The 24,278-nt window shown below is 40.6% G+C and overlaps 1 protein-coding gene across 1 annotated transcript in view; it reads left to right on the top strand.

The window, feature by feature from the left end:
* Nucleotides 1-24,272, top strand: part of LYPD6B (LY6/PLAUR domain containing 6B) — a 102,418-nt gene extending 78,146 nt beyond the window's left edge. Inside the window, exons 3-6 of the mRNA XM_027775358.1 lie at nt 11,430-11,581; nt 15,053-15,151; nt 20,665-20,795; nt 23,636-24,272. Coding sequence (XP_027631159.1) covers nt 11,430-11,581; nt 15,053-15,151; nt 20,665-20,795; nt 23,636-23,800 — 547 coding nt within the window. The 3' untranslated portion in view covers nt 23,801-24,272. The remainder of the gene's footprint in view (nt 1-11,429; nt 11,582-15,052; nt 15,152-20,664; nt 20,796-23,635) is intronic.
* The last annotated feature ends 6 nt before the right edge of the window (nt 24,273-24,278 follow it).

Raw genomic sequence — 24,278 nt, 5'->3', positions numbered from 1 at the left:
TGTGTTCCTGGACTCCCATGTAGCCGACCGCGGTTCGCGTCCCGGACCCATTGGCTTAAAACTCACACTGGGCACATGTGCCTACGTGCCCAAGATCCTGAGAGGAGAATGGAGGAGAAGGGATTGCGGCATGACCATCCCCCCTGGGGGGGTGATTAATCGCTTTCTGTCTCTATGTCTCTGTCTGTCTGGCGAGGTCACGCGCCCTATACAAAAAAAAAAAAAAGAGAGAGTCTGAATTGGTACCCAAGTGTCAGTACTTCCAAAGGCCATTTTCTCCCCATCATATGAGGCAGCATTTAGACTTGACTTTACCCTTGTGGGATCGTGAACCACATTTGGAAACATTAAATGTAGTTTTTCATGTTGCAATTAAAACATCATTTAATGCACATAATATTTCAGTTTCCTTGGGAATATGATATTAGGCATATAACGCCGTAATTTTTTTATAAATGCAGAATGCAGAAATTTTTTTATTAGAATTGTTTTTATAAGCTTGTCAACTTCCAAAGAGTTGTTTGAATCATCTGCTCTGGATTTTGTGACTGTGCAAAAGTCAGCGTTATATTCCTTTGCCACAACATGCAGTATAATGTTGGTTTTTAAATGCCCTCCTGTTTCAAAATGATACCCACAAACATGTTCTTTACTTGTGGGATGCATTTTTAGAAGTAGAATCAAGATTAAAGATAAGCTAGTGGGGACTCTATAAACAATGGTCAGTGACATAAAACCACGGGACAGAGGAAAAATGTAGGAACAAGTGCCTAGTAACAATTCAGCACCCTAACGCTCTCCCAGTTGACAGATTACCATGTGGGTGCTGAAAGCAACTCAGAATATTGGCAATACAGTCTGTAAAACAGAGTTCTAGGGACAGTGTACAACCTGGCACATGGTGAGCACTTAAGCAATGAATTCATTCAAAAAATGTCCTCCATTGAGCTCTGCATGCCATGTATTAGCAAGTGCATCCTTGGCATGTTACACCCCGCTACTCAACAAATGTGGAGTAATGGCTCTGTAGCCAGCTGTCAGACTTTTATTGATTATTAAAAGAAATGAGTTCGGTAATGCAAGCAAGGATATAGAGCATAAAAACAGTGTCTTCCATGCCCAGCTTATGCTGTATGGTTTACATCCACGCAGTTCTGCCAGTGGAGTCTCTCGTTAATGTCACCAAACACTTGTGTGCCTGTAGCTCTTCTGTAGAACTTCAGTCCAGTCCTGTCTCTCATCCTCAAATTTAAAGACACCCCTCACCCATGGAAAAGAAAAGGGCCTTTCATTTATCTTCTCAATAGCAGAAGTATCTCTATAGAATTACTTTGCAATATGATGTCCTTGTTTTTATTTGTTTTGTTTTGTTTTAGTTTTGTTTTAAAGCAATGGCCAAATGACGGATTTGGAGTTCTATAAAACCAATTCTAGGCATCATCCATATGTTGTTTACCCCAATATGACAACTGATAGGACCCATTAATTTGAGATTTAAGTATCAGAAGAGTTTTGTTTTCTCAAATAGTGAGAATTAGTGTGTCCCACTGTGACTCCTTTGGCTTCTAGGAAGTGCAGAGCAGACATTAACACTTGGCAGAGGACACCATGCATGGAAGGGGTGAGGATCTTCATTATCCTTTTGTCCAATATGATTTCACTTGGTATTTTAAGAGCCTTGATGCATAAGTGACTTGGCATAAGCCTCCTAAAAATTATTTATGGCAGCAAGCTGGGTAAAAATTATTCCACATATGTGACAGATACTTTCAAATTTAATCAACACATTTTTATTAGGTTCCTACCATTTGCCCAAATAGTTCAATAAAACTTGACAAACCAATCTTGATTTTCTTTTTTCAAAAAAGAGAGTCCAGTTTCTAATTCCTACACATCCACGCATCTATATCTTGTCCATGTGGAGATTTTATCATTTTACCCCTCTGGTGTCATAAAACTCTTCTCAAAAATGATGGAAAACCATGTCTTTGACCAAATGCAGCTGGAAAGTTATTACTTCTGAAGTGTCTTTTAGCTTCTTCTTAAAATTTGAATCACACTTTAAAAGATGTCTTTAAAATTGATTAGACTATTTCTCTACCCAAATTGCACACTTATTGGCCCTGTATTAATTCATGATTAAATTTAAAATTGATTTGCATAATAGAATTATTTTAACATCAGGGTTATTTTGGACATTATCTTTGATCAGGTTGTGTGTAGTAGAAAAAAACTTCAATCTTTGGCACTGCAAAATGCACAGCTTTATGATTAGAAATCAGATGCTCATTTCTATGAGTTTAACTTGATTTTACACTTGATGAGGTTTTCCTCCCCCCCCCGTTTGTATTTTTTAAAGCAGGAATCTGAAATATGGGAATACTAAATTACATTTATGACTTTTTATGGCATAACTGACATTCTTCATTAGTCTTCTTACATGAAAATATAGAATATTAGGAGGAGAAGGGACCTTGGTAGTCATTAATTCCAACTTCCCACTTGGACGCAATAGAATTTCTGAATCGGCTTCAGAAATTAGTGCATAGAGCTCAATGCTGCTCATTAGCTTTGGTCCAGCTAGTGTGGGATGGGCTGGACAAGTATTACCTTTGATCTGATCTCCATTCTGCTAATGATGCCTAAAGAAGTGGGGGAGGCAACATAAGATTTCTTGAATACCATCTGAGTCAAAGGTGCTTCACTTAAGTATTTGTACTCAATCCACCTACCTACTTACATGGCTTTAAGCTTCACTTTTCTTACTGGCAAATGGGGCAATACTTTTAACTCTGTGGCCACCTGGTTTGTATGTAGGACCAGAAGTTGTTCTTGTGTTGTTCTTTAGTAAGAGTCTCAGTGTGTCACAGTCCTTCTGGCTCCCAGGTGAGACTATAATTATGAACTCCCACACCCAGCTCTTCTTTAGACAGGGTCTTGCTATGTTGCCCAGGCTAACCTCGAGCTAGCTATCCTCCTGCTGATGCCTCCTCAAGTCACTGAGATTACAGGTGTGCGCTATCTCACACGGATGTTAGGTTGGATGAAGAATCAGACCCAGGTCTCCCATGTGGTCCCAACTTACTGAGCACAATGTCTTAACAACATCTACCACTGCAGTGACCCTAGACCAGAATTTTATCATAGAGTTTTCTGAATTTAAAGCTCATTGTTTTTTTTCCTTTCACAGATGACTATATTAAATCTCGTGAATCACAACTGACCAGTGGCTCCTACTGACTTTTTGGTCCCAATAATTTTCTTTTTTCTTTTTTTTTTTTCTTTTTTTTTGCTATAGGGCTCATACACTTGCCAGAAAGACAGAGAGAGACAGAGAGACAGAAAGCAAGAAATCAACCCCCCCCCCAGGGGTATGGCCACACCGTAATCCCTTCTCCTCCATTCTCCTCTTGGGATCTTGGGCACACATGCACACGCACCCGGTGTGAGTTTAAGACACCAGGTCTAGGACTCAAACTGTGGTTGACTACATGGGAGTCCAGCGACATAGTCATTATGCTAATTGCTGGTCCCAGGTCCCAATAATTTTCAAGGGCACTGAGACCATCTCTCTTATTCATCATTGTATTCTAGGTGCTTAGAACAAAACTTGATATAAATGCATGAATTATAACCACACTCCTTTAAGATGTGGAGCAGCTGTAACAAAGGCTGAATCATAATTCTGTTTTTCCCTGTTGAATGTTGTTGTCCAAGAATAAAGTCTGTGGTGCTCCATGGGGATCTTATATTTTCAGATTAAGATGATGGATGGATCACTAGCTAAACTCCTTACTCATATTCTGCTTCAGACACATAGAGGCTAGGCTAAAAATCTTTAAAATTAATTCATATTTGGACTCCCACATGGCTGACCACAGTTCGCGTCCTGAACCTGGCTGCTTGCCTTCTCATTTTCCCTCTCTCTTTCTCCGGAAAAAAAAAATTAAATGAAATAAATGACTCTTTTTAAGAGAAGAGTTTATATTTAAACTTGGGTGGAGGGAAATAACTCCATTATATCAGAAAGAATAGAGACCTTAATCAGAATATGGAAACGAAAATCTTAGAATCAAGGTTCACAATCCTCAGGGAAAATCAGGAGCTCAAGCCTCACTCCCCTGGAAGGAAGAGAACTGGAGCTGAGTGCCAACAAGAGTACCACAGAGTGTTCCTGAATTCCATGTGAGCCAGAATATCTTCACTTGCCAATCTGGCCAAACAGCCAGAAGCAAGTATTTGGTCATCGGAAAAGCCATGATGTATTTTTGCACAGGTAAACAGAAGAAAATACGTTATTACTTTTCCGATGACCCAATAGCTCAGGGTTTGTTGTGGGGAGTAAAGTTGTCTAGGAAATTTCACCTTTCAAGAAGAGAGTTTCCATCTATCCAGTTGTTTCAGAGCAAAATTTCAACACTCATTCTGGATTTCCATTTTATCTTTTATACTTTTTTTTTTCTTTTTTAACAAGGGAAGTAGGCCTATTAAAGATTGTCATTAAAGTGTCTTACTCAGGATAAGTGGTGCTTGCAGGAAAGTGTGAATGTGAGTGTTGATAGGCATGTTGGACTTAGTAGAGCTGTTTCCTTTAAATTATCTGTGTCATTTGTTTTATTGGCAGCTGAAGCTGGCCTTGCGCTTGCTGACTTGTTAGCAACTGTGCAAGGTCTCTTCTTTTTTAAATCTCCTTTGAGTCTGTCACTTCTTATCTTCTTTGGACACTCTACAAACTCCTAACTGCCTACAACTTTTGTCTTACTTGCTAAGAAAGGTACTCCTTGTAGGAGTAGCTAATGGTGTTGGCTCTATTCCAAGAAGTATTTACTGAGTGTCCACCAAGCTGCTGTGCGTGGACTGTGGAATATTAAAAACAAACAAACAAAAAGCCTGTAGATCCTTTTTCTACCTCAGGAACGTTTGTAATGTGAAATTCATGCAGCCTCTCAAGGCCCTCACTAGCTGTCCATGCTTTCCATGGAAGTGTAAAAGGCCACACATAGGATAAGGTGATTCTAGGGCCCAGACCTGAGAAATAGTTGTACTTCTGGACCAGGAGTCCAGTAAGTCCTTTATTCTGACCAGCAGAGGGCAAAGGCTCAGGTGTTAGTTTCCTAAATGTAGTAATCCGGCCGCTTCCATGGCATTCTCTGGAATGTCGGGGAGTTACGCATCTCTGCTGTATCCCTACAAACACACCTTGCAGACATCCCTTTCTTCTGGGAAAGAAGTACTCTGTACTTTGGAGCAAGTATTAGCATACAGTAGTCTCTCCTGTTTGTGGTTTTGTCTTCCCTGCTTTCAGTTACTTGTAGCCAACTGCAGTGTGAAAACATTAAATGGAAAATCCAGAAGTAAACAATCCGTAAGTGTTAAGTTGCACGTTGTTCTGAGTAGTGTGATGAGATCTTGTGCCATTCTGCCCTGTCCCTTCTTCATCATAAGAAGGGGAATATAGCATAATAGTACATTTTGAGAGAGAAATATCACATTTATGTAACTTTTATTAGAGCATAGACTGATGTAAGTGTTCTATTGTACTATTATTAGTTGTTGTTGTTAATCGCTTACCATGCCCAATTTCTAACTGGAACTTTACCATAGATAAGTATATATAGGAAAAAGCATAGTATATCTAGAGTTTGGTGTTTGTGGATTCAGACACCCATTGAGGGTCTTAGAATATATCTCCAAGGATAAGGGGTTCAGGAGGGGGAACTAACTGTATCTTCCAAAGAAAGGACTCATAGAACACAGGGAAGGCCAGGACCATAGGTGAGGGGTTTCTGACCAGCAGGCCTGAGGGATGAAGATAATTTTTTAGCTACCCTTAATTCTGAGGAATGTGGAACAGGTACCTAATGTACACGTGGAACTTTTTCTTAGTGTCAAAATATGAAAATGCCTATGTCACAGGAAGTGGAATATGACCGTATTCTGAATCAGTAAGTGGCTTCTCCTCCTCCTTCTCCTCTTCTTCTTCTTTTACATTCAATCACTGTATTATTACAGAATACAAAATGAATTTTCCCAGCATAAATTCACTGTAAGTTTAGTCTAGTCAAAGATACTATGACATACATTAACAGCTAACTTCCATTTTTGTGTCCCTTAAATGTTTTCCTTCTTTCCCCCTTGATTCTCTCCCTGTATTCTTAATCATTGAATGGCTCTCAGATTCCTTTGAGACAGTCTGCCCAGAGTAGAAACATGTCTAGATACACATTTTTGCAAATAACCTTAGGTAGCCCATAGGTCATCCTTCAACCATATGAAGAAGTGACAGACTTACAGAAAAATAATCCAAATAATTTAATTTATATTAACAATTTTCTCCTCTCTGGAACAAAATATAAGCTCTATTGTAACCTTGTTCTGTGACAAAAACCGCAGCAAGAGCCTACTCAGCACAGTCTCAGCAGATACTTTTTAGTTGAGAGTGTCCGTGAAATGATTCTAAATGTAAAACAACTCTCAGATACTACTGTTAGTCATTTACTTTATGTCATTACCGTAATGTCTTTGGTCGTGAAAAATAAAGCAGTCATGTTAACACAAATCTATTCACAGAAGAAAAGAATATATACAGGTGCTTAGAGAAAAGCAATATACGGAAATAGATTAAAGCATATTCTGGAAATAAAACATTTTTATTTAGTACTTTCCTTAGCTGACAGGTAAAATCTTTGTAGTTTTGGAGAATTTTGATAGTGTAAGGCTATGCCGTTTTAGTTAAAAATGGAAATGAAAATACGTTTTGGCTTCATGGACACAATAATCTGTCTACTTTGTGCTAGTTCTCAAGGTTAGTAGGCTAGAGTGAGCTCCCTGTGGAAATCGTTAGAGGGAGCCTACAGCGTGAGCAGTATGCTAGGATCCTCGTACATTTTGCCTCTGAGCCTCAGTTTTCTTAATTGCACAGTGGTAATGATTCTGTAGTCCCTGTGGTGCTGTTATGAGGGTAGAGCAACCAACTAGACTAGAAGTCTAGTCCTTGGGTTTGGTGTTCATTCCGTTGCTTTTAAGTTGCCCTCCATTCGTTTATTCGTTCAGAGAAACCTTTGTGGAGCATCTGGATTCCTCATTCCTCTATATGTCCCCTATATTCCTCAAAACGCCTCTATATTTCTGAAAACAAAGCTAGGAATTCAGGACTAGCTACTTTACAAAAGGTTTTTGGTATTTTTAAAAATGAGATAGTCTTTGGGGCCGGTAGGTGGTGTGGTGGTTAAGGCGCCAGACTGCCACATAGCCAACCATGGTTCGAGTGCCGGATCTGGCGGCTTGCTGTCTCATTTTACTTCTCTCTCTCTCTCTCTCTCACACACACACACACACACACACACACACTCTGTCCCTCTTTAGTCAAAAAATGAACAAACTAACTAACTAACTAAAGTTAAATAAAACAGTTCTCTAAAACAAACAGTGAGATAGTTTGAATCAATTTCTGGGTGCTACTAGATCCCGAATCCTCATCCTGGCCTGGCAGTGCCTGTTGAGGCCACCCACCAGCTCCCTACTTCGTCCACTGCCCCTCTGCACACTCAGTGCTACTGGCTGCTTATTGAAGATCTTACATCTTAGGACTTTGGCTGCTGTTCCCTCAATCCTTTGCTTGGCTGGTTCCTTCCCAGCGTTTACTTCATGTGTTTCAATGTTACCTTCTCAGACAGATGTTCTGGGAGCCACCATGTATGTAAAGTAGCCCTTCCTGTTTATTAATGTGTTAACTTACTGTATTTCCTTCCTGAAGCTTGTGACTAATTGAACTGACGTTATTTCCATGTGCATTGCCTATCTTCTCCCTCTAAAATGCAATTTGCATAAGAGAAAAGACCTTGCTGTGAAGTCAGTGATAGGTCTGATACATACTAGATGTCCAATGGGACACGCTGAATGTGCGTTTGGGGTGTTCACCTCACATTGAGATTACATGAGAAAACCAGGCATTTTGACTCGTGATTCCAAACATTTGCTCATAATAGTAAATGCTTACTTAATACACAGCAAGATTTCGCGCACATGGCTAATTAGTGCAAGGGCTTCATAAGCACTAGTTTAATTCCTGCGACCCTATGAAGTAGGTGTATTATTATCCCCATTTTATAGACACAAAACGTGTGGTACAGGGAAGCTAAGGAACTCGCACCACGATTCACAAAGATGGGCTTGGGAGCAGGCATCTGAGCCAGTGCTCTTTAAGGTGAATAGGAAGTGCTCGATAAATACAGCTACGACCTTTGCTCAGCACGTGGCCCGGGGCTTCGTATACACTGTGTCCTCAGTCCTCACTTCAAAGGTGTGAGGTAAGTATTGTCTGTCCTACAGATGGTGAAACTGAGGTGAGGAGAGTTTCAGTGGCTGGCCTAAGGCCCGGTAGTTGCTTAGTGGTGAACAGGGATTTGATTGCAATATGACATTTAAACCTATAACCTTTAGAATCCTCTCCCTTTCTGTGGATTGCTGTTAATACACATTCTGAAGCTTGTGAAAGAGGGATTACTTCCCCCTACTTACAGAGTCTTCTTTGGTATAAAGAAGGGATATCCCTGGGACCAGCAGTTAGCGAAATGGCTATGTTGCTGAACTCCCATGTAGTCGACCGTGGTTCAAGTCCTGGACCCGGTGGCTTAAACTCATACTGGGTTCATGTATGTGCGTGCCCAAGATCTTGGGAGGAGAATGGAGGAGAAGGGATTGTGGCGTGGTTATCCCCTCTGGAGGGTGATTTCTCACTTTCTGTCTCTCTGTCTCTCTCTGTTTCTCTGGTGAGTGCATATGCCCTGTCGCAAAAAAAAAAAAAAAAAAAAAAAAAAAAAAAAAAAAGGAAAAAGATATCCCTTACTTGGCTACGGACTCTTAATGACTGCAACACAGACGAGCTCAGAGAAATGATTAGGAGAAGCAGAATTTCTGAGTATAATCACTAGGCTGTAAGGAATAATATAGTTGATTAAATGTCTGTTTCTTAAGAAAAAGTGGGCCAGCAGATGGCATAGTGGTTACATTGCTGAACTCCCACATGGCTGACCGTGGTTCAAGTCCAGGACCTGGTGACTTGAAAATCATACCAGGTGCATGTGCGTGTGTGCCCAAGATCCTGGGAGGAGAATGGAGGAGAAGGGTTTGCGGTGTGGCCATCCCCCATGGGGGTGCCTTCTCACTTTCCCTCTCACTGGCTCTGTTTCTCCATCTCTCCAGTGAATGCACGTGCCCTAAGGCAAAAACCTCTTTTTAGAAAAACATAAAAATAGAAGTTAGAAGTCCAATAACTGTGCAATCAATCTGTTTCTAAAATGAGCCAAGAAAGAATTAGATACATTTTTATATATTGCTAGGTTTCATTACCTGCTGAGTTGGAATTATGTACCGAGTTCATTACGTTCTGAGCAATGGATAAAGTTGAGCACTACTTTTCATTTGAAACTTAACAAGTTTGGATTGTTTTTTACACTGTCTACCTACTCAGTGACTTAGCTTTGTCAGTGGCAAAAGTCCGTTATGGGGATGATATGATATTGGCGGTACATTTTGCCTGAAATTCAGTTCCATCCCCACATGTATGCATTGTTAGCCACACAAACAAAACCATGGACTCACAATGCAAGCAGAGGAGGTGAAATCTGTAGAATGAATACATTATAACCCTGGTTTTACACGAAAATGTCCATGTGAAGGATTATGCTCATATAAGGAGAGATCAAACCTCTTTGCTTTGAGAAAATTTTGAACAGAGACTAGTTGATTTGGCAAGAAAAAAAATGAGTTCATCCAATATTATCAAACTCTAGTATTCCAGCACTTTCCCAGGACTTTGATTACAAGTGCCTTTACATATGCAATCCGATGTGATCTTATTAAGCCTGTATTTGATGCTCACGATTATTAAATGTGTGGGCAGAGTGGGTATTATTAAGCCACTTTACAGATGGGGAAGTTGGGGTTAATAGAGTTTAGAGGACTTGCTCAAGGTCAGGCAGCTAATAAAGAGCAGAGCCAGCACCTGAAGGCCTTCGGTCTCCAATTTCCATACCACTCTTGTTCTGCTGCTCACCCCTTGCCAAGGAGAACCTGCCAGTGGTGCTATCATAGACTGTATTCTGTCAGGCCTACTTCTGGCAGGTAGAACCTACTGGACTTACAGTGTCCTGCCTTTTAGTGGGTGCTATGTGCATGTCTGTGTTTCATTGGGTTGCATCCTGCCTACTAAAAGTCTATGCGAGAAGTTGTATTTGTACACCAGGACTGACGTTACATGCTTTTCAGCTTTCCAAACAACTTGGGATCTCTTTCCTCTAGAACCGTGCAGCTTCTCCTTTGAACCCGATGTGATAGGAACAACTGGAGCTGGCATTTCAAAGTAACTCTTGTTTCCCTTTTCACTGTCTGTGTGCTCTGGAACCTAGTAGAGATTTTTTTTTTTTAAGAGATGTTTTTCCTGTAGGGCGTGTGTGCTCACTGAGGAGACAGACAGGCAGAAAGTGAGAAATCCCACACACCCCCACCCCCTCACCAAAGGAGATGGCCATGCTGCAGTCCCTTCTCCTCCATTTTCTTCTCTGGATTTTGGGCACACATGCACACATGCCCAGCTTGAGTTTTAAGCCACTGGGGCTGAGACTCAAACCACACTTGGCCACTTGGGAGGCCAGTGCTTTAATCACTATGACACCTGCTGACTCCAGAGATTTTTTTTTTTTTTTAATTGCCAGAGAGTGCATGTGTTTGCCAGAGAGGGAGGAAGTCCCTTCCCCCACCCCCACACCTCCCTGCAGTGGAGCCTGGCCAGGCTGCAGTTCTTTATCCTCAGCTCTTCCATTCCATCGAGATCCTGAGAACACATGCGCATGCACCCAATGTGGTTTTCAAACAACCAGAGTGAGGATTCGAACTGGGGTCGGCTGTGTGGGATCTAGCTTCCTTTACATTGGACTAAACTGCTGTACTGCAAGACCATCTCGATTTCTTAGACTGTCCTTTTACCACTGTCCTTCCTGGCACTCCCAGTTTTCTTGTTGCTTCCAGATTTTGAAAGAGTTGCAAAATGATCAACATGTAAGTGTTTACTCAAAGAATGGATTTGGCAGATAGGTGGTCCAGGAACTTCAGCTGATCATGTCTCAGAACCACCTGTAGACTTAATAGATCAGGTGACTCCCCATGAAGCCAACGAGTTGGTGTTAGGCATCGAGGGAATGGGGTGCAGCCATGTCTTCCCAAACCCAAAAGGCCATCTGGTGTCCTGCTAAGCTCAGCTGCTAGTGCAGAGGCCTGGCCAGTAGAAGGCAGTGATTGCTTAACTTTAATTCAATTAAAAAGACTGCAGTTCATTCACAGATACTGGGCCTACACAACACTGAAAATCTGATTAATCAGGCTCTCTTTCATGTGTAAAATATAAACAGACCTTCTGCTTTTCATTGTAGATTTATGAGTTTGGACTGTGCAGGTCACAGCATCAGAATGCTGCCCTTCTGCCATATTCTATCTGTAGCTGTTGTCCAGATCTTGATCTTCTCAGAGCACTGGGCGTTAGCCAAGAACATCAACTTCTATAACGTGAGGCCTCCTCTCGACCGTAAGTAGTGCTGGCCATCCTTGTTCATCACTGTGGGGCCAGGGTGTCCACTGGAAGGTTCCATTTCCATCTACTGTAACCATGTCTTTTTCTGGAACATTCAGTTTATACTTAGAACAAAATGGAGAGTCTTCATTACTTCTTTTTTTTTTCTCTTTTTTTTGGAGAGGTTTTTGCTATAGGGCGCATGTACTTTCCAGAAAGACAGAGAGAGACAGAGAGACAGAAAGTGAGAAGGCACGCCCCCAGGGGGATGCCACACCACAATCCCTTCTCCTCCATTCTCCTCTTGGGATCTTGGGTACACATGCACACACACCCAGTGTGAGTTTAAGTCACTGGGTTTGGGACTCGAATCACGGTTGACTACATGGGAGTCCAGCGACATAGCCATTACACCAACTGCTGGTCCCAAAGTCTCCATTACTTCTGTGGGAAAGGGTATGGTGACATAGTTTCTCCATTTCATTAAAATGGTTTGGTTTCCTGCTATAGTCTTAAAAGGGTTTTTGCTTGAAAAGCTCTTTGGAACATTGTCCCTAATGATAGCTTAGCAGAGGAAAGTCAGTGTTCTCTGTTGATTTCTTCCATTGACATCGACAGTAGGGAGTTTCTGAAGAAATGCTATACTAACTTTTTCAACTGGCTGGTAACAACTTTTAAAACAGATTGCTATGTTTGAAAGTTGGAAGGCAATATTACCTGGATTTTCATCACTATTATACAGAATCAATATTAGCCAAGGTTCCTACTAATCATTTAAAAATAGACAAATATTAGTGTATAGTATCTACAGTATACTATATCTTAACAAATGATATATATTTTATACACATATTTGTGTATATATGTGTTTCTATACATATATCATCACTCTTTTTTCTTCAGACAAGTAAACTTATCTAATATACTTTATTGGAGAGAGGTTCTCATAAATAATGATTTGTTATATGTGTGGATACCTGTTGCCACACCTGTGAAAATACCAAAATCATGATGAAAGCCTTTGAAACTACATATCCCCAAGTCACTCCCCAGAGATTCAATAGTCAAGAGGGGGAGATGCAGAATATCCTTCCCCCCCAAACTCTTATTTTCAAAAGAGCGCCTGATACTGCTGTCTCATACTCTTCCTAAATGAGGTCTATATTATTACTGCTCTTCATGTTTCTTGATGGTTTAGGACACTTGATCATGTCTGTATGAGTGTGTGTGCATACACATATATACAACACTTATGTACACATGTGTAGTACACATAGTACCCTGAGCTATCATCTGTTATGTATTGCTAAATCAGTAACGGTTTTATGTTGGTAGTTGAGAGGCATGGCATAGTTTTCACAGATCCTAAATTATCCACAAATTTCAATTTTTTTAAGTCTGATAAAATTTGTGATGAGAAAAAAATTACTTTCAAAAAAGAAAGATGGTGCAAATGGTGGCACAGCAGTAACACAGCATTTTGTGATCCTGGACCCATATGCGAAGGTCCCAAGTTCCCATCCCGGGCTTCCCTATACATTCCTGTGATCCTGGCTTACTGGTAGATCATGGTGTAAAGCCCCTGTGTCAGGGCGTTATGTCTTTTGTTCCTGGAAAAAATCAATACACTTTTTAAAAAGAGAAAAATAATATCTGTTCATTACAGAAAATTCCAAATTGACAAGAAATGTATAGAACAAAGTAAAATTTGTTCATAAGCCCAAGATTCAGAGACTCTCTTCCTTACACTTTGAGTATTTTCTTCCCATGTTGTAAGTTTTGCATTAGTTTTTGTTTTTGTTTTTTAAACTTGCCAGAGGGCATATGTGCTTGCTCAAAAGAAAGAGAGAGAGGGAAAGTGAGAAAGCACCTCCATGGGGTTGGTCATGCTGCAATCTCTTCTGTATTCTTCGTGCTTTCAGGATTTTGGCCATGCATGCACATGCACCTGGCATGTTTTTCAAGCCACCAGGTCCAGGACTTGAACTGCTCAGTTAGCCATGTGGGATCTAACTGCCTTAACCACCATGCTGCCAGCTGGTTCAACATTAGTCCTCCCCCCCCATACTGTATTTTGAATATTCATGTGTTTGAAAAATTTTTAATGCCCTTTGCATTTAAAGAAGTCATATTGTTGATCTGTAGTTCTGTAGTTTATGTAATCATTTCTCCATACTATATATCAGAAAAAAATTACAAGCATGCTAAATATTAAATAATGGCTTATTGAAAATCTTTTAAAATGCGTTTTACTCTTCAATTGGCTAACAACCTTAGAATAGATTTCCTGGAATTAGAATTACTAAATGAAAAAGGTTATACCAATGTACACTTGAACCATTCACTGCCAGCATTGACTATTAGTATTTTTAGAGCTATACGGATTAAATAGAGAATAGATGTCATTATTCATTTATTTCCCTAATACATTTTATTCATAAGCAAGACTAAAATGTATTTGCAAGACTTAATGTCATGTCTTCTGAACTTTGGCTTTACAATATTTTGTTTCTCTTTTATACAGGGATACATATTCTCCCCATATGTGAAATACCCACTGCTCTTAAATTTTCACCCTAACTTCTGGTCTGTTACTAGAATAATTTGGGATTCACCTTAATCTTTGTTTCATTCTCCAGAAATGGGAGAATTAAATTTTTTGCATAGATAAATATACAAATGTCACATTATTTTATTTTTTTCTTGTTGCCAGTTATAATAACAAAATGCAAGGCAAAAATAAAGAAGGAAGATAAAAAGAACATACTAGTTACTCTTATCTCAGACTGCTAATAACTCAAGAATCACTTTTATCCTTACAGTCAATGTTGCATTCTTGGGCAGGTCTAATGTTGTGATAATTAGTCTATATCGAATGAGATTATTTGTTGGAAGTTAAATGGAAGTGCATATGGATGGAAACCACCATGATCTGAAGTATCAGGGACTCCACTAGGTATTTTTCTTGCAACCTCTCATTTAATCTTTACCTATACCTCCTCAAGTCCTGGGTATCTTTATTTTTATTAATATAAGTATTAATACTATATCTTAGAAGTTAAAAGCCACATAACTCATTAGTAGGGGCGGTTGTGGCAGACAGAATTCAAACTCAGGTTCATCTGACTGCAGTTCTTTCCAGGGGTGATGCACATATAAAATTATTGGCTCTAATACCACTACCACCCTTGTCTACCCTCTCCACCCTTACTCATTCCCAGATTATAGATGATAATAGACTGATACTATGGAGCTTTCAAAGTGGCTTATGGAATCATTTTTATTACTGCATAGTATAAATTCATAGAAGAATTTAAAGACTTACAGACTGATGGGTAAAGTCAGCTCCCAAACAAACGTTAAGGATGATGGTTTGTATGTTGTTTATAATCTAATAAAAGTTGTTAATGTTGTGCCCTATTTAATATGTTTGAAATATTTGACCTTTTTTAACCTTACTATTTCACTTTGCATTTTTCTTTAAAGCTACACCATTTCCAAACAGTTTCAAGTGTTTTACCTGTGAAAATGCAGGGGATAATTACAACTGCAATCGATGGGCAGAAGACAAGTGGTGTCCAGAAAGTAAGTGCGCTGAGTTTGGAAGACTCTTTAGTGATCTCACTTCCTTTCGGTCTCTCCAGATGTGTGAGAGCAAAGATGTCTTCCATAATGGTTAGCATATTGACAGACTGGTGATGTTCTGTAGCCATCAGAGCTTTCTTTCAAAGTACTATCCAGACATCAGACTATACTGAAAGAACTTAGAAGCTGGAGGCACAGCCTCAGTCTGCAGTGGTGTACACTGAGGAAGAATTTCCTAAGTGGCATTTACCAGGGAGAATAGACAGATCACAGGCTGACTTGGGTATTCTAAAAATTTCAGAAATACTTTATGACATCTCTAGAAAAGTCACTTACTGGCTTAAAACAAAGGAAGCTTTCCATACTCTCAAGATACAATGATGCTTGAGACACTCATTAATTCAACAAACACTTAAGTATCTTATTTAGTTTGTTCAGTTCACTGATATATCCCATTGCCTAATCCAGTCCCTAGCCATTTTAGGCATGTAATACATCTTTATTAACAAAATGATGCCTTTGATTAGGAAGTTAGGGACATCTTTGAGAAATAAACATGCCAGCTAAGACCTAAATGACTGAAACAAGCCAGCCATGTGGAGATCTGTAGGAAGAGATCTGTAGGAAGAATAGCAAATGCAAAGGTTCAAGAGGAAAAAGCAAGCCTGGTTAACTGCAATGAACAGGAAGAAGACTGACTGCTGAGGCTCAGTGGGAGATGGAGAAGGTATCTGAGAGGGAGGCAAGGACCAGGATATGGAGGATCTTCTTTTCCTGATGAGTTTGGATTTCATTGCAAATTATACTGGGAAGACCATTGGTAGTTTTAAGCTAGGGAGTAGTTACTAGTTATACCCTAAAATATTCTCTGGCTGTCATGTGGAGAAAGGATGGTTGGGCACAAAAATAAAAGGCAACACCAAGTGGGGACTATGGTTGTCTGCATGTGGAAGGTGAACACTTGGACTAGGTTGGCAGGAACAGAGGTGGGAAGTTGAGTGATTTATTACATTAGACTTGGAGGTAAAGCACACAGAGAATGCTGATGGATGGTTTGGAACTGACAACCTCTACTTAGAGCTATGAGAAGATCAAGCTATTTAGATTTTAGGGTGTACTGGTTTTCAGGCTGGAAAACACTGGGGAAACTCTGGTAGATATTGGGGTAGGCAAAGACTTCTTCTTTTCTTTCTTTCTTTCTTTCTTTCTTTCTTTCTTTCTTTCTTTCTTTCTTTTTTTTTTTGAGAGGTTTTTGCTATAGGGCATGTGCGCTCACCAGAGAGACAGCGAGAGATAGAAAGCAAGAAATCACCCCCCAGGGGAATGGCGTAATCCCTTCTCCTCCATTCTCCTCTCAGGATCTTGGGCACGCATGCACACACGCCTGGTGTGAATTTAAGCTACTGAGTCTAGGACTTGAACTGCGGTCAACTACATGGGAGTCCGGCAACATAGTCATTATGCCAACCTCTGGTCCCATCAACGACTTCTTAAATAAGACCACCTAACCACAGTCAATAATCCCAAAAATAGACAAGTGGGATTACATCAAAGTAAGAAGTTTCTGCATGGCAGAAGACACAGTAATTAGTGTGAATTGACAGCCCCCAGAATGGGAGAATAATTTTGTAAACTATGCTTCAGATAAGGGACTGTTAACAAGAATACATGGGGAACTCAAGTGGCTTACCTGAAAAAAAGTTGTTTTTAGGTTCTCAGATGTATGAGGCCCAAACTCTTCCAGAATTAGAGATTACTAATTGTAGCCTATGATTATCTTGAATGTTTTCAAAATATTTAAATCACATAATTTATTTCAGTGGAAGAGCCTGGACTCTTCTATTAGCTGTATCAGAAAAGTCACAATGTAGTTTTTGTTTTTCTATGCAAAAATGCATCATGACTTTTCCAGTGACCCAACAGATAAAGTCAACATGGGAAGCCAACAAAAAATAAGGGGTACCTTTGAAAAGCTCAGGGAAAATGCATATTATGAAAAAAGTAAACAGGAATTTTAAAGGTTTTTTTTTTTTTTTTTTTGGATCAAAACATACTCTTTTGTTATTCCTTTTTTTTTCCCCATCAACTTTTTAAGCCCCCTGATACTACACATTGGAGACCTCAACTGGGCCTGGAAATCTTATGCCATCAAGTAGCTTAAATGACTGTGACATCTTTATGGACATTAGTTTTTATTATTTCTTTTCAGTAATAATTATTAAAATATTTTTTCTTGAGGTTCTTTCACTTTTCTGTAGAGTGATCACCCTTAAATCATGTGTGCGCTTATAAGTGCATGTGAGATTTTGTACATATGGAGATTTGTTTTTGCATTTTCCATAGAAACTTATCTTAGTTATTTCAAAGTTTCCAGGGTTGATTGAGATCTCTCCTTACTGACTGATTTCAGAGGATGTGTATCATTCTTTCATAATTTGCTTTCAATTCCTTTAAAAACTGGGTGGCAAAGGTTAGAACATGAGTAAATTGGGGCATTGCTACCCACTCCTTAGGTTTATCCTCTTGAACCTTTCTTTCTTTTCCTTTCTTCCTTCCTTCCTCCCTCCCTCCCTCCATTTCTTTCTTCTTTCTCTCTTTTTCTTTCTTTCTTTCTTTCTTTCTTTCTTTCTTTCTTTCTTTCTTTCTTTCTTTCTTTCTTTCTTTCTTTCTTTCTTTCTTCCTTTCTCTTTCTTTATTTCTTTCTCTTTTGTTTTAAGTTTGCTATAGGGCATGTGCACTCACGAGAGAGAGAGAGAGAGAGAGAAATCACCCCTCAGGGGAGATGGCTCTTCCACAATTTCTTATCCTTCAATATCCTCTCAGGGTTTGGGGCATGCGCACACATGCACCTGGATTATTTTAAGCTGTGAGTCCAGGACTTAAAGCTGTGAAGTTGACCATATGGGATCCACCATCTTCACCTCCATTCCACCTGCTGGCCCCATCAGGCTATTTTTTAGAATTGTCCCAAAATACTGTTCTTACTAAGCCTGTGTATAACACTCTAATCTGTCATTGATTAGCCAAAGCCACTTTAGCATGCATGCAAGGCACGTGCATGGCTATTTCTGGGTTTTAGAATTTCATCTTTGTTGAAATAGGGGCAAACAGAAAAGAGGAAGTTGTAGTTTCCCACCACCAGGAACTGTGAGAGATGGGAAAGGTGGAACAGAGTCGGCTCTGCCATGGGTATCCTGAAAGGCTGACTCTGAACGGGATCAACATGGATGACGCTACATTCCAGCACAGCATGATGATGGTACCTTCTTGACTATGTGCCAGCCAAGTTCCAACGATTCTAACCATCTGGAATGATAACTGATGGTGTCATTTCTTGGTTTTCATTTTGCCATTACTTAGGGAAGTGATAGTGAACCATTTCATGGGGCAAACAGGCCTGTAGCTATTGTTCTTTGTCATCTCAGGTTTCCTTTTCCCCTTGTCACTTCTCTTCTGTGGTCTGTAGGTGTTGTTAAAGGAGGTTCTCTAAGTAACAGGATATGGCAAGAATGGTATTTCTTGTTTTATTTATCCTGGCTTTTGTGCTGACTTTTTATGGCTTCTTTAGCATGTGTGACAATCTTTATGAACACATATAGCTACCACTTTTCAGTTCTTTGTTTGAAGTATAAATTAAAAGGCCTTTTCCAAAACATTTACTGGTGATCTTTCCTTCTGAATCCAGAATTTACCTAGTCGTGTACAGTACACTACAGCACTAAATCAATATTTAATATATAAGGAGGCAGAATAGTTTTCTAGTTAAAAGCAGCAACCCTAGGAAACCGGCTGTGTCAGAATCCTACCTTCTATGACTTTCTTCGTATATGACCACTGGTAAGAGGCTGCACCTTGGTGTCTTTGTCTGTAAAATAAGTGTGTCAGCATGACTTCCCTTCAAGCTTATGTTGAGGATTGAACAAGTGAGCCCAAGTTAAAGAGCACATGGATGATGATATGCACTCAATATGTATTTTCTACTGTTAATATTATTTAAAGTTTATAACAACCCTCAAAATGCCAGGGTACTTAGTCTCATAATTTTACAAAAACCAAAGATAAAACCAAAAGCTCAAAGAGTCTAATGTGACTTGCTCACTTGTGACAGTAGCAGTTCCTTAAGCGTGGTCTTAACTTCAGTCCAGTTTTTTTTGTTCCCTATTCTGTGACATTGAGAAGTCCCTGGTAAATAAACTAGGAAGCATTTTATTGGCCTGGGAAACCTATAGAAGAGATACAGAACCAAAGTGGGATGTCCAAGGTTAGCGAATGTAATCACTCTCTTGAAAGAACCCTAAATGATAAAATGTGAGTGGTTAAAACTATAAGGATAACTTTCTGTAGAAATGAGCTACCTCTTCAGAGCAGGGGATGAGTAGGAAACAGAATGTACAAGTTCATTAAAGAGGAGGAGAAATAGAAATACTTTGAGGAAAAGTCAAAAACACTGGAAGGATTAGAATGAATAAGAACTAGATGAGTAAAGAAGATAATTTTGAGGTATAATGTGAGGCACCTGATTTCACATAAGTTCATCATATGGCCTTTTACTACTTAAGGAACAAATGACGGGGCCAGAGAGTGGTACAGCAATAACACAACCGGACCTACATGGGAAGGTCCCCCGTTCAGTGCCTGGGACCTCCCTATACACACAGGGTGTGCACCTGCATGGCCATCATCCAGGTCAGCAGTGTGGGTGGCAGCTTAAAGACCCTGTGGGGCATCCCCATCTGTCTTTTTCTCTCTTATTGAAGAAGTAATTTAAACATATGACACAGGTTGCACAATGCAGCAGCAAGTATTTTGACTCATTGCATTTTAGAACGTTTATTTCATTGTAGAGTTCTATAGAGTTTGCCTTCAGAGGGGGAGAGAGATTATCAGAGACAGGAACACCTTTGTATGAGGTGAGCAGACCCAGGGTTTTAGTGCAAAGGTCACATATTTTACACCATATTTCCCACATATTGTCCTCTCCCCTTGATGCACAGTACTGGTGTCTCTGTTCTCTCCCCTAGATGCACAGTACTGGCGTCTCTGTTCTCTCCCCTAGATGCACAGTACTGGCGTCTCTGTTCTCTCCCCTAGATGCACAGTACTGGCGTCTCTGTCCTCTCCCCTAGATGCACAGTATTGGTGTCTCTGTTCTCTCCCCTAGATGCACAGTACTGGCGTCTCTGTTCTCTCCCCTAGATGCACAGTACTGGCGTCTCTGTTCTCTCCCCTAGATGCACAGTACTGGCGTCTCTGTTCTCTCCCCTAGATGCACAGTACTGGTGTCTCTGTTCTCTCCCCTAGATGCACAGTACTGGTGTCTCTGTTCTCTTCCCTAGGTGCACAGTACTGGTATCTCTGTCCTCTCCCCTAGATGCACAGTACTGGTGTCTCTGTTCTCTCCCCTTGATGCACAGTACTGGTGTCTCTGTTCTCTCCCCTTGATGCACAGTACTGGTATCTCTGTTCTCTTCCCTAGATGCCCAGTACTGATGTCTCTGTTCTCTTATGCCTAGATACCCAGTACTGCTTGACAGTTCATCACTTCACCAGCCGTGGAAGAAGTACGTCCATCACCAAGAAGTGTGCCTCCAGAAGTGAGTGTCACTTTGTTGGATGCCACCACAGTCGAGACTCCAAACATACGGTACGGAGTGTGTGTGTGCATAGTTACTGTGTAGGATTCATGCTAGTGAGGGAAGATGAAGGGAACTTATTTATATTTTAAGGAAAGACTCCATTATAGTGATAAAATGAAGACCAAAGTGGAGTTAAAGACTTTCTTTCCTCTGACAAGAAATAGTGTTATGAAAAACTAGTGAGATGGTAGCAAGGTAGCCTGGTGGTTAAGGGAGCTGGATCCTACATGACCAGCCATATGGTTTGAATCCTGACCCTGGTAGTGTGGAAAACACACTGGGTGTTTGTGCACATGTACCCCCAGTTCTGACAGGATGGAGAAATGGAGAAGACTCTGCAGCATAACCAGGCCCCCTGAGGAGTGCTTTCTACCTCTGTTGAGTGCACGCACCTCAGGCCGTTTACAAAACAGACATACACACGCAAATGACCATGCCCAGCCTCCAGAGCTATCTAGACCTCAGACTTCGTGTAAAGCCAGTTCTTTAGAACAAGAACAAACCTGGGACCAGCAGTCAGTGTAGTGGCTATGTTGCTGGACTCCTATGTAGTCGACTGCAGTTCGCATCCCGGTCCTGGTGGCTTAAACTCACACCGGGCACGTGTGTGTGCATGCCCAAGATCCTGAGCAGAGAATGGAGGAGAAGGGATTGCAGTGTGACCATCACCCCGGGGGGGTGGGTGATTTCTCTCTTTCTCTCTCTCTGTCTCTCTCAATCTTTCTGGCAAGCGCACGTATCCTATAGCAAAAACCTCTCCAAAAACAAACAAACAAACAAACAAACAAAAACAAACAAGAACAAACCTTCCATGAGAAAATGACAAACACTACAGAGCCCAGCTCACCTGTTTTGTGGAGGCCAGAAACCATTGAGAACACTGCATCAGGAGACTGGATGATGGAAAGAGGAAAATGGTGACAATTTTTACTAAGGAAACCTTGTCATACCTGCAACTTCTGCTTAGGGGAAGAAGTAAGAGTCTGAAAGTTTAACCTCAATTTAAAATTATGAACTGGAGGTACATTTTAGACCCATTAATCTCTTTAACTTTCCCATTCTAGTATTCTAAATGAGTATTTTATTCTTTTATATGCCTAGAATTTAGAAATGTTTGAGAAAAAGTTACTTGAAAGTATGTTCATTTCATGAGGTTTTTGAATCTGATTTATCCCTAAAGAAAGAAATGGTTCTGACATCATGTTGGTGTGATAGATGGGCATCCCAGACCAGCTGAAGTGGAACTTTGGGGAGAGGAGGTCCTGGGCATCAGAATCTCATCTTAAAGTTCCCTAAAGTAACCTCGATGTGCAGCCAGGGTGAGAACCGCTGATAGAGATCCTCGTAGTCGATGCCTTTATCTCACTTAGCCACCCTGGAATCTTCTACGAATGGTTGGGTCTTGGAGTTGAAGCATTGCACCAGGCACTATTGGCATTCCGGAAAACATTCCCCAAAGACACCTTGAGCTGTTAGAGACCAGGCCTTTTTCACCACTCAGCAGCCATAATTACCAAGCTATTGCAGCTATAATGATAGGAATCAGGTGTTAGCATAGACAATAGAGAGTCATTATTATCCTCTAACAAGGAGTACTGAGAAAGAAAATCAATGACATAGCAAAAACCTCTCCAAAAACAAACAAACAAACAAACAAAAACAAACAAGAACAAACCTTCCATGAGAAAATGACAAACACTACAGAGCCCAGCTCACCTGTTTTGTGGAGGCCAGAAACCATTGAGAACACTGCATCAGGAGACTGGATGATGGAAAGAGGAAAATGGTGACAATTTTTACTAAGGAAACCTTGTCATACCTGCAACTTCTGCTTAGGGGAAGAAGTAAGAGTCTGAAAGTTTAACCTCAATTTAAAATTATGAACTGGAGGTACATTTTAGACCCATTAATCTCTTTAACTTTCCCATTCTAGTATTCTAAATGAGTATTTTATTCTTTTATATGCCTAGAATTTAGAAATGTTTGAGAAAAAGTTACTTGAAAGTATGTTCATTTCATGAGGTTTTTGAATCTGATTTATCCCTAAAGAAAGAAATGGTTCTGACATCATGTTGGTGTGATAGATGGGCATCCCAGACCAGCTGAAGTGGAACTTTGGGGAGAGGAGGTCCTGGGCATCAGAATCTCATCTTAAAGTTCCCTAAAGTAACCTCGATGTGCAGCCAGGGTGAGAACCGCTGATAGAGATCCTCGTAGTCGATGCCTTTATCTCACTTAGCCACCCTGGAATCTTCTACGAATGGTTGGGTCTTGGAGTTGAAGCATTGCACCAGGCACTATTGGCATTCCGGAAAACATTCCCCAAAGACACCTTGAGCTGTTAGAGACCAGGCCTTTTTCACCACTCAGCAGCCATAATTACCAAGCTATTGCAGCTATAATGATAGGAATCAGGTGTTAGCATAGACAATAGAGAGTCATTATTATCCTCTAACAAGGAGTACTGAGAAAGAAAATCAATGACTACTCCTAAGGGTTCCTAGCTTCCATTTTTGTTTCAGCGTTTTCCTTACAAACTTTTAGAAGATTTGTTGACTCCATTAAGCAATTGTATTCAATTTCCCTTCTCCTTTGCCTTGCTTATGCTTGCATTTGATGCACATATATCAGTTTAGATGAAAAGATTTTCAAGATGATCTTTCCTCCTGGGTCCATTGGGAGGGGGGAAGGACACTCCAGGGCCTGAATGACACACACACTGGATAACCAACTGTCATTTTCTGTCTTTAGATTGCACTAAGGAAACCATTCTTTTGGTTTTTGTTTTATTCCTTCCCTCTTCCTCCTATTATTCACTCTATCCCCCCTCTTCTTTCTTTTGCAACAGGAGTGTAGATCTTGCTGTGAAGGAATGATTTGCAACGTAGAATTGCCCACCAACCACACTAATGCGGTCTTTGCAGTAATGCGCACTCAGAGAACATCTGGCAGCAGTATTCCCGTGCCTTGCCTGCCAATGCTGGCCTGGTTCTTTGTGCTTCCGCTGCTATGATGCTGCCATTCCAGGAGAGGCAGAGACCTGCCCTTAAAACCCAAGCCAGAAGTGATATGAACAGTGAACTCTGGAGTGAAGACCAATCTTGCACTTGAAAAAGGCATACTGGACCTCAGTGTAGAAGCTGGTGACTTGTTTCACTAAAATGCTCCTGTATGAGGCCATGGGACTGAGGCTGGGGATTTTTCATGGACTATGAAGATTGTCCATCTTCAGGGCTTTCTGCTTAAAGAGGACTGCATTTCGTTCGCACTGCAAGGAGGATCATACTAAGATCTATAATGGGTGGCAGTCGACTAGACTGTCCTCACCCGGCCAGGTCATGACCTGAATGGACTTCTTAACCTCATTGACTCCCTTGGAAGCTGCTGAGTCAGACCCTCTCATTTATGTCATTAGCTCAGAGCATCTCTAAGAAATCTAATCCTTCCGACTGTGAGAAAGCAGCTTTTTCCACCAATGAGAAAGTCAACTG

Source organism: Tupaia chinensis, unplaced genomic scaffold (genome assembly GCF_000334495.1).
Source record: "Tupaia chinensis unplaced genomic scaffold, TupChi_1.0 Scaffold000549_1, whole genome shotgun sequence".
In the NCBI taxonomy this organism is placed as follows: Eukaryota; Metazoa; Chordata; class Mammalia; order Scandentia; family Tupaiidae; genus Tupaia; species Tupaia belangeri.
The sequence above is the reverse complement of the archived record's forward strand: the minus strand, read 5'-3'. Positions and strand labels throughout refer to the sequence as shown.